The 11,669-nt window shown below is 38.6% G+C and overlaps 1 protein-coding gene across 1 annotated transcript in view; it reads right to left on the bottom strand.

Annotated features, from left to right (window-relative positions):
- LOC119412175 (solute carrier family 41 member 3-like) overlaps nucleotides 1-11,669 on the bottom strand; it is a 143,142-nt gene that overhangs the window by 111,926 nt on the left and 19,547 nt on the right. Inside the window, exons 4-5 of the mRNA XM_037679151.1 lie at nucleotides 902-1,046; nucleotides 673-858 (exon numbers count right to left, since the gene is read on the bottom strand). Coding sequence (XP_037535079.1) covers nucleotides 673-858; nucleotides 902-1,046 — 331 coding nt within the window. The remainder of the gene's footprint in view (nucleotides 1-672; nucleotides 859-901; nucleotides 1,047-11,669) is intronic.

Genomic DNA, 11,669 nt, shown 5'->3' with positions numbered 1-11,669 from the left:
GCACACACACTTTTTGCCCCACTCCCCTCAGGAAGGAGGTTAAGGAGCATTAAGTGTAGAACCACTAGACTGAGGAACAGCTTCTACCCTGAGGCTGTTAGACTCATGAATCTCTAACTAGAATAATCACTGTGAAAAACCATATCATGTTGCTGCTGATCTGTTTCATGTTGCTGCTGATCTGTTTCAATGTTGATGTGTTCATGCGTGCACATCTGCTCACAGACTCATGTTCATGTTTGTGCTGATGTTCAATGTTTTATGTTATGAGTGCTTAGTGTATATTTAGTTGATGTTTTTCTTAGTTCATATCTTAGATGTCATTACTGTTTTTCTTAGACATTTTATTGTTGGATGTAACTGGGACCCTGCGTACATAATTTCGCTCCACCACATGTACCACATGAGGTGCGAATGACAATAAAGAAACTCTGACTCTGACTCTGACTGACTTTCTGGTCATCAAGAGATTGAAATAATTAAATGTGTACCATGGTGCCCTCCTCTGGCTGAAAAATCTACAGCTAACATCAGAACATTAACTGAGGAATTTTATATTCAAATCAAACTTTTATAACTTTTTTTTGTTAGCAAAATTTGAACAGCAAAATAGTGTTACATGTAACCTAAAAATAGACCTATAATTCATTGACATAACGAGTGACCTTTGACCTTTGTAACAAAAAAAGAAGCTGCTGACATGAGCAAGCAACGACAGCGTGATGAGGTCTCCGAGGCTGGCAGCGATGGGCGTGGCCACGTTGTCTGGGTTGATGCCCACCTTTCTGGAGCCGATAATCACTGCCACCACCACCACGCCTGTAACAGAAATTAAAGATGCATGAAGCGTAGAACCTGCTGCACTTTGAGCACTTGAGTCACTCGTCACTCTTGGCTTGACCTAGAGAAATTGCAGCCATGAAGGCAGTGGTGACGCTACTGGCACACAGGACAGCCGCCTGGACGCCGTCCACTCTTCCTCTGGTCAGACAGCCGAGAGCCACAGCAGCAACAGCTGCCAGGAACCCCACAACTGTGGCCTGCAGCTGGAAACACATTCACACGACACTGAATGGAACGGAAAATAAAGTCCAGCCACTTTCAGTTCTAGGGTTCATTGTGTCAGGACATAAAAATGTTCTAGTCTATCAGGTTCTAAAATTATTCAGAACTTAAGTCAAGTCAACAGAAACACACCACAGATTGCATCATGTTTATATTTAATAAATAAAAATTTCAAAATGCATAATCTGCATGTGAAAACATAGATTTACCATCATTGAGTAGCTTGTAGATATTTGCTAATAACGCTCAGATATTGTTTGTTTACATGGCTGTGTTTGGAATCATGGTCCTGCTGAATCATGACACCTGACAGGTGTGAAGTGATGTTCATTCATTCAACCTTTATTTAGACAGGTTAATCCCACTGAGCCTCGGGGACTCATTTACAAGAAATACCTGATGTGCTGATATGCTGTGTTTGTTTTTCTCCATGCAGACGTTCAGTCTGAACCAGGGGTCTGTAACCTCCGGCTCTGGAGCCACATGTGGCTCTTTGGTCCCTCTGCAGCGGCTCTTTAAAGCTTTGAACAAAACTAACATAAAACTGAATTATATTAGTTGTTGTGCAACAACAACAAAAAGTACTAGTTTTTAGCTGTTTTCCTATCATTTCTTTTGCAAATACTCTTCAACGTTTTGCTTTATTTCTATACTTAACGTATTTTTCAGACTATAAGGCGCACCGGATTAGAAGGCGCAATATCAACGAACGGGTCTGTTTTCAGACATAAGATGCACCAGATTATAAGGCACATTAAATAAAACAAGGTCATTTTGACAGATTTTTTTGAGTGCCGTGTACCACATAAAATCAGTGCGATGTCAGTATAAGCACAACCAGAATTAATATAAGGTGCACCAGATTATAAGGTTCACTGTCGATTTTTGTGTGACGTTGCACGTTCGTGGTGAGACATATTGTGTCATTTCCTGTTTGTCTGTCGGTAGCTCGAGTGAATTGTTTGCTCGAGTCGTCTCTGTTTTCTGGATTTATCTGTCTTTTGCACAGTTTTTCATTCTAGTTCACAAACACACTTAGTATAGTTGTTTTTCTACTGTTGGATAGTGCTTAAAACACCTCTTATCTTTCAACACTTCTCGGTTTTTATTGGTGTATTTGGCTCTGCTAGCTCCTGCTAGCGTTAGCTTAGCATGGCTGCTGCTTCTCTCTCTCCCTGCTTCCTCTGTTTTCTCTTGTTCCGTGTGTCAGATGTTTAGTTACTCCTCTGCCTCCTTTAGTGGTAATGATACATGTAACAAATGTAGTCTTATGGTAGCTTTGGAGGAGAGGCTGTCTGAACTGGAAGCTCAGCTCCGTGCTGTAGAAAAACCAGTAGCTAGCCAGGTCCCCGTAGACAGCGCGGAACCACAGAGGCTAGCACCTGTTAGCGGTCCTCCAGCAGACCCCGAGCAGCTGGGACCCCAGGCCGGCTGGGTGACGGTCCGGAGAAAGCGTAGTGCTAAGGCTAAGCCCCCAGTTCACCACCGACCCGTTCACATTTCTAATCGATTTTCCTCTCTCAGTGACACACCCACTGAGAAGCAGACCCTGGTTATTGGCAGCTCCATAGTACGAAACGTGGCTTTAGGGACTCCAGCGGCCATAGTCAAATGCATTCTGGGGGCCAGAGCAGGCGACATAGAATCTTATCTGAAACTGCTGACTAAGGCTAAGGCTAAATACAGTAAGATTGTTATTCACGTCGGCGGTAATGACACCTGGTTACGCCAATCGGAGGTCACTAAAATTAATGTTGCTTCGGTGTGTGACTTTGCTAAAACCATGTTGGACTCCATAGTTTTCTCCAGCCCCCTCCCCAACCTGACCAGCGATGACATGTTTAGCCGTATGTTGTCGTTTAACCGCTGGGTGTCCAGGTGGTGTTCTGACAACGACGTGGGCTACATAGATAACTGGAGTTCTTTTTGGGGAAAACATGGTCTGATGCGGAGAGATGGCATCCATCCCACTTTGGACAGAGCCGCTCTTCTTTCTAGGAATATGGCTGATTTTGTTTATCCCCCAAATTATTGATAACCCAGCGCCCAGTCCAGGAAGCAGAGTTGTAGTCCTCCACACCTCTCTGCTGCTTCTCCTCTGTTACCCACCCACACCCCCATTGAAACAGTGTCAACTCGCCCACGGCTCATATTAAATAAACAAAAAATCAACTCTAAAAATATAAAAAAAATAAAAATCTGATTAAAATAAACAGTTACTTTACCAGAGCAAAATCATAAAATCATTAAATGTGGATTAATGAACATCAGATCTCTTTCCTATAAATCCCTGTTAGTTAATGAACTGATAACTGATCATCATATTGATTTATTCAGTCTGACAGAAACTTGGCTACAACAGGAGGATTTTGTTAGTATAAATGAATCCACTCCTGTTAATTATTTAAATTTTCATGTTCCTAGAACAACTGGCCGAGGTGGAGGAGTAGCTTCTATTTTTCAGTCAGGATTATTGATTAATGCCAAACCAGTTATTAGTTATGATTCTTTTGAATCGCTGTCCCTCAGTCTTCCTCATCCAAAATGGAAATCAGAAAAGCCACTTTTACTAGTTGTTATATATCGTCCACCAGGCGCTTACTCTCAGTTTTTGTCTGAATTATCAGAATTATTAACTGACTTATTATTAAATACTGATAAAATCATCATAATGGGTGATTTCAATATTCATGTGGATGTTGAGAGTGATAGTTTAAGCATAGCCTTTAATAATTTAATAGACTCATTTGGTTTTACCCAAAACGTCTGCACATCTACTCATTCTTATCATCACACTCTTGATTTAGTTCTGACCTATGGTATAGAGATTAAGGACTTTGTAATAGTTCCTCAAAATCCTATTCTGTCCGACCATTTTTTAATAACATTTCAGTTTACATTAAATGACTACACAGTCACTGAGAATAAATTTCATCTCAGCAGGTGCTTATCAGAAAATGCTGTAACCAAATTTAAACAATCTCTTCCATCAATGTTTTCCTCTGTCTTGCAGAGTAATGCATCAGAGAACAGTGACTTAGATAATCTAGTTGATCATCTTACAACTTCAATGCAAATTACTTCAATTTGGACTTGATAAAATTGCTCCACTGAAAAAGAAAGTAATCAATCAGAGGAAACTGGCTCCTTGGTTCAATTCTGAGTTACGTACTTTAAAGCAGGCATCTAGGAACCAGGAGAGAAAATGGCGCTCTACTAATGTTGAAGAATTTTATTTAACGTGGAAAGATAGTCTGCTAACATAAAAAAGCTCTCCGTAACGCTAGAACTTTATATTACTCATCTTTAATAGAGGAGAATAAAAATAACCCTAGGTTTCTGTTTAGTACTATTGCTAGACTAATTAAAAGTCGCATTTCTGTTGAACCATGTATCCCTACAACTATAAGTAGTGATGACTTCATGAGATTCTTTATAAATAAAATTATTTAAATTAGAGAGAAAATTCAAACCATCCTTCCTTCTACTATCTCTAGTCCCCTGTCAAATGAGGCAACTTTAAAAATTTCACTAGAGCCTGATTTATGTTTGGACAGTTTTTGTCCTGTTGAGCTCTCTGAATTGTCAAAAATAATAACCTCAACCATCCACATGTTTGACTGATTGATTGATTGATTGATTGATTTTATTGTCAATTCTGCATATGTACAGGACATACATAGAAATTGAAATTGCGTTACACTCCTACTCAAGTTGCAGCAAACAACAACATTAGCAAAAATAAACTAACACAACTAGTTATAAAAAATATAAAAGTGAACAGCAGCAGGACCCCTGATGCAACGTGCTCAATAGTGACTAACAGGAGACAAAGGGACGCTGACTGAAGACAATAACATGATGAGAGGTAGATAATGGATGTGCAAGGCCAGAGTAAACAATAGTGCAATATAAAGTATAAACCTGAGAAACTTAGTAAAGTGAAGGTGTGCATACCGGTTCTATATAGAGTCACAGTTATGTACTGATGAGGTGATTAAGTGGAAATGACAATACCAGAATTACCAGAATAAACAGGACGAGTTGATCATAACAGTAGTGCAAAATATAATGCAATAAACAGTAGAGTGAGCTTGTAGGCTGTTAAAGTGACCGAGTTCATAAACTATTCATAAAAAAATGTCTGCTAGATCCCATCCCAACCAGACTGTTTAAAGAGGTATTTCCCCTAATTAATGTCCACATTTTAGATCTACTTAATTTGTCTTTAATGGATGGTTATGTACCACAGCGCTTTAAGGTTGCTGTAATTAAACCTTTACTTAAGAAGTCTGATCTTGATTCAGAAATCCTGGCCAACTATAGACCTATTTCTAATCTAACTTTCATCTAAAAAATTCTAGAGAAAATAGTTGCAGGTCAGTTTCGTGAACATCTACAAAGAAATAATATGTTTTGAAGAGTTTCAGTCAGGGTTTAGAGCTCATCATAGCACAGAAACAGCACTAGTAAAAGTAACTAATGATATTCTCATGGCCTCAGACAATGGACTTGTGTCTATACTGGTCCTGTTAGACCTCAGTGCTGCATTTGATAAAGTTGATCACAATATTTTACTACAGAGGCTTGAATATGATATTGGGATTACAGGAACGGCTCTAAAATGGTTTAAATCATATCTATCTGATAGATTCCAGTTTGTAAATGTAAATAATAAATCTTCTTCATACACCAAAGTTAGTCATGAAGTTCCTCAGGGCTCAGTGCTTGGGCCAATACTCTTTACTTTATATATGCTTCTATTAGGTAAAGTTATTAAACAGCATGGGATAAATTTCCATTGTTATACTGATGACACACAATTGTATTTGTCCATTAAACCCAATGAATCCAATCAGCTACTTAGACTACAAGCATGTCTTAAAGACATAAAAACCTGGATGACCCTTAATTTTCTCCTGTTGAACATAGACAAAACTGAGGTTTTGGTTTTTGAACCCGAGCACCTTAGGAATGAATTTTTCAGTCTTTCTCCCTCCTTAGATGGCATTAATCTGTCCTCCAGCTCTAATGTTAAAAATCTTGGTGTTATTTTTGATCAGGACATGTCTTTTATCCCCCACATTAAAAACTTACTAGAACTGCCTTCTTCCACCTGCGTAATATCACTAAAATTAGAAACATCTTATCTAAAAATGATGCAGAAAAACTGGTCCATGCATTTGCCACGTCTAGACTGGACTATTGCAATGGTTTATTATCTTGGTGTCCAAATACTTCTTTAAAATGTCTTCAGTTGATCCAAAATGCTGCTGCCAGAGTCTTAACAGGAGTTAGTAGGAGAGATCACATTTCTCCAGTTTTAGTTTCTCTCCAATGGCTCCCTGTCAAGTCCAGAATAGAATTCAAAATCTTACTTTTAACCTACAAAGCTCTCAACAACCTGGCTCCATCTTACAAACCGGATTCCAAAAAAGTTGGGACACTAAACAAATTGTGAATAAAATCTGAATGCAATGATGTGGAGGTTCCAACATCTAATATTTTATTCAGAATAGAACACTAATCACAGATCAAACGTTTAAACTGAGAGAATGTATCATTTTAAGGGAAAAATCTGTTGTTTCCAAATTTTGTGGCGTCAACAAATCCCAAAAAAGTTGGGACAAGTCCATTTTTACCACTGTGTGGCATCCCCCCTTCTTCTTACAACCCTCAACAGATGTCTGGGGACAGAGGAGACCAGTTTCTCAAGTTTAGAAATAGGAATGCTCTCCCATTCATGTCTAATACAGGCCTCTAACTGTTCAATCGTCTTGGGCCTTCTTTGTCGCACCTTCCTCTTTATGATGCGCCAAATGTTCTCTATAGGTGAAAGAGCTGGACTGCAGGCTGGCCATTTCAGTACCCGGATCCTTCTCCTACGTAGCCATGATGTGATTGCTGCAGAATGTGGTCTGGCATTATCGTGTTGAAAAATGCAGGGTCTTCCCTGAAAGAGATGACGTCTAGATGGGAGCATATGTTGTTCTAAAACCTGAACATAGTTCTCTGCATTAATGGTGCCTTTCCAGACATGCAAGCTGCCCATGCCACAAGCGCTCATGCAACCCCATACCATCAGTGATGCAGGCTTCTGAACGGAGCGTTGATAACAACTTGGGCTATCCTTGTCCTCTCTGGTCCGGATGACATGGCGTCCCAGTGTTCCATAAAGAACTTCAAATCGTGACTCATCTGACCACAGAACAGTCTTCCATTTTGCCACACTCCATTTTAAATTACCCTGGCCCAGTGCAAATGTCTGAGCGTGTGGAGCTTGCTTAGAAATGGCTTCCTCTTTGCACTGTAGAGTTTCTGCTGGCAACGGGGGATGGCACGGTGGATTGTGTTCACTGACAATGCTTTCTGGAAGTATTCCTGATCCCATTCTGTTATTTCCTTGACAGTGGCATTCCTGTTTGAGGTGCAGTGACGTTTAAGGGCCCAGAGATCACGCGCATCCAGTAGAGTTTTACAGCCTTGACCCTTACGCACAGCGATTGTTCCAGATTCTCTGAATCTTTTGATGATGTTATGAATGGTTGATGATGATAACTTAAAAGTCTTTGCTATTTTACGCTGGGTAACACCATTCTGGTATTGTTGCACTGTCTTTCTGCGCAACAATGGTGGAATTGGTGATCCTCTTACCATCTTGGCTTCTGAGAGACACTGACACTCTGAGAAGCTCTTTTTATACCCAATCATGTTGTCAATTGACCTAATTAGTGTTAATTGGTCTTCCAGCTGTTCGTTATATGCTCAATTTCCTTTTTCCAGCCACTTATTTTTTTTTTATTTAAACCTTTATTTTACCAGGAAGAAATCCATTGAGATCATCAATCTCTTTTACAAGGATGTCCTGGGCTATATACACATATAGCAACAGTCTTAAAAACAGTATCAATGCATTAAAAATAAAATATAAGTAAAAGAAACATACATCAATAAAACATAAAATACAATGTAAGTTAAGAAAATCACAAAACAGTTAAACATTACAGGTACAAGATTTGACTAAAACCTCAGACAATTTTTGTTTAAAACTAGCTAATGGAATAAAAGACTCCAACCTCAACTTAAGCTGCAGCTCGTTCCAAGACCACGGGCCGAAATAGGACAAACTCATCTTTGCTGACTCTGTGCGTACAAAGGGTACCTTAAACCTCAGCCAGCTACTGGCCCTGAGACTGTGTGTGTTCTGTAGTGAAATGAAATTGGAGCAGATATATGATGGTAATTTTCCTAAAATGGCTTTGTATATGAAAATATACCAATGCTTCATTCTTCGAACATTGAGAGAAGTAAGTCCAGCAAGGGTGTATAGAGTACAATGATGAGTCCTAAAGGATTAACCTGTTATATACCTCAGAGCAGCATGGTAAATAGGGTCCAATTTAGCTAAGGTAGTGGGAGAGGTAAATCTATAGACTGTGTCTCCATAGTCCAACTGTGATAAAAACAAACTTGTTACAAGCCGCTTACGAGAAGAAGTAGAAAAACATGATTTCAGTCTGTACAAAACACTCAGAGTAAATTTTAGCTTTTTTGTTAGATATGCAATGTGATGTTTAAAATTAAGATCTTTATCCAGCCAAATACCAAGATATTTGTATGTGTCTACAAGTTCTATGACATGGCCATTCAGAGTTTTGATAGTAGGGATGGTTACCACAGAATTATGGGAAAACAGCATTATTTTGGTTTTGTTAGCATTCAAGACCAATTTTGAATCACAGAGAGCTTTCTGTAAGAAGTTGAAATCTGTCTGAAGATTTGACTGTACTGTATCTAGAGAGGGTGCTGATGAATATAGAACTGTATCATCTGCATACATATGGTAAGAGGAGAATGTAAGTTGATCGCAGTTTTGATTAATATAAAGTAAAAAGAGTAAGGGCCCTAAAATAGACCCTTGTGGCACCCCCTTATTCAGTGTGACCGCATCTGACAAAACTGAACCGAATCGAACAAACTGTATGCGTTTAGTTAGGTAGCTGTTAAACCAACTAACCATGTTTGTATTAAAACCAAGTTTTTGTATGATATTGATTAGGTGACAGTGGTCCACGGTGTCAAACGCCTTAGATAGATCAATAAACAATGCTAAACAAGCATGCTTACTTCCAAGCGCTGTTTTAAAATCATCTATAACTTTTAAGGTTGTTGTAATTGTACTGTGTCCTGCTCTGAAGCCAGACTGGAAATTGTTTAAAATGTTGTGAGTTTGTAGTAACTGTTTGAGCTGGACAGATACCAATGACTCAAAAACTTTTGCCAGAACTGAAAGATTAGAAATTGGTCTGTAATTGTTCATGTCTGTGGGATCACCAGATTTAAGTAAAGGAATAACAAAAGCCCGTTTCCACAAAGCAGGAAATGTATTTGAAGCTAATGACAAATTAAAAATGTCAGTCACGGGTTGTGCAATAATTGGAGCAGCTAATTTAAGGAAAAAAGGATCAAGTCCATCAGGCCCTGCAGATTTCTGAAGGTCTAATGTTTGCAAAGCTTGCAAAACATCTGACAATAGCAAAGGTGTAAAGCTAAAGTTGGGATTAGAGTTAGGAATAGATATATTGGATTTATTTACAGATGATTCAGGTGATTGATGAGCAGCCTGTGTTGAATCAAAGATGTGACCAGCCTTTTTGAAGTAATTATTAAATAAATTTGACATGTCCTTTTTATCAGTAATCAAAGAATCATTATGCTTCAATTTCTGAGGGAGGTTGGAAGCTTGCTTATTTTGTAACCTTTTAATTGTCTTCCAAAACTTGGAGTGATCATTAAAGTTATCTGTGGTTAGGTTTAAATAATAGCTGGATTTAGATTTTCTAATAAATGAAGTGCTTTTATTTCTAAGTTCACGAAAGCGCTGCCAATCGGATTCAGACTTGGTTTTTCTTGCAACTGACCATTGTTTATTTCGCTCATGTAACAAATCTGCCAAATCCTTTGTGAACCAGGGACTATCTCTATTTTTTATTCTAAGTTTTTTAAATGGAGCATGTTTATTTATTATCGAAATGAATTTTTCTTGGAAAAAGATGGCAGCATCATCAACAAAAGGTATTAAAGTTATTTGTTGCCAGTTCACCAGAGCTAAATCGTGAAGAAAGGCTTGCTCTGAGAAATATTTAAAGTAACGTTTTTTGACAATTCGACTTTTTGATTTTGACATTTTTGTGTTTCTCACACATGCAATGCAGCAATGATCACTGATATCATTTGGAAAAACTCCTATGGCTGTATACTTGTAAGGAGTATTTGTTAAAATAATGTCAATCAGTGTATCATTGCCTGGTTTTGCTGAATTGATCCTAGTAGGGCTATCAATAAGCTGGGTGAGGTTCAGTGTGTCACATGACTGTTTAAAAATGGAAGATTTCTCACTTAACCAATCTAAGTTCAGATCCCCCATTAATATAAACTCATGAGACAAATATTTAGATAAAACATCAGACAGATTAGCGATAGAATCAGCAGATGCTGAGGGAGGTCTGTAGCACCCACATATTGTAATGGGAGAGTTAGCCAAAATTATTTGTACAGCCAAAAACTCATATTGTTTAGGAATAGATATGGAATGCAGTAGTGATCCTTGTAAATGCTCAGATACATACATGGCCACACCTCCAGCTCTGCCTTTTCTATCTGCTCGAAACACATTATAACCAGCAATATAGATAATGTCATCAGGTACACTTGGTTTTAACCAGGACTCTGAAACAATCACTATATCAGGTTTAGCAGTGATGAACCACGTTTTGAACAGATCGAATTTCCGAACTAGGCTTCTTGCATTAAAGTGTAAAAAACCAAGACCATGTCTATGGCTAAAGACATCAGGCGTTGATAAGTGACATAGATTATTGACCATAAAAGGCTCTGGGCCAGGGTTACTGTTTACATTTCCTGACAGCAACAAAAGCAACAGAATAAATATCCTAGAAAAACTGTTTTTAATCTTGGATTTCAGACGATTGGAGTTTTGCATCCCAGTGTATTGCACTGAACGAATATTGTCCAAAATTAGCAATGTGAAAGGTGAAAAATCTTTATATAGGCCTTGCAAAGGGTCACTTCCATGATTACTGATAGACAAAGTGTTTGTTTCTTGGAACAAAGGATGCATTAAATGAAAAGATTCATCCATATTTGGAGGACACACATTAGTTTTGTGGCACTGCAATAATACCATAAAAACAAAAAATGAAATAATTAATTTAACGTTGGCCATTTTGAATAATTAGAAATAAGATACTGGGAAACAATAAATGAGCAGATCTGTTTGTTATTGCTGAAGAACTACACCAAGTTTCAGGTAACTTTAGAGAATAATCTTTAAAAGTTTGTCACTTGGATGGATGTTGAGATGGAATCCAGCAGTGCAGGCCTAGCTTTGTGAGCAAATGTAGTAGCTAACAAGCATGCCCAACTAGAAAAGTCGGCTGACAGAGCAAGCAGGGCTGGAGAAGCTAGTCAGAAGTGCAGGCATAGCTAGAGATGATGGTTACCAGAACAGGCCCAGCTGGAGAAGTCAGTCAGCAGTGCAGGCAGGGCTGGAGAAACTGGTTACCAGAGCAGGCCCAGCTGGA

Source organism: Nematolebias whitei, chromosome 7 (genome assembly GCF_014905685.2).
Source record: "Nematolebias whitei isolate Nwh7 chromosome 7, NemWhi1, whole genome shotgun sequence".
Lineage (NCBI taxonomy): Eukaryota > Metazoa > Chordata > Actinopteri > Cyprinodontiformes > Rivulidae > Nematolebias > Nematolebias whitei.
The sequence above is the reverse complement of the archived record's forward strand: the minus strand, read 5'-3'. Positions and strand labels throughout refer to the sequence as shown.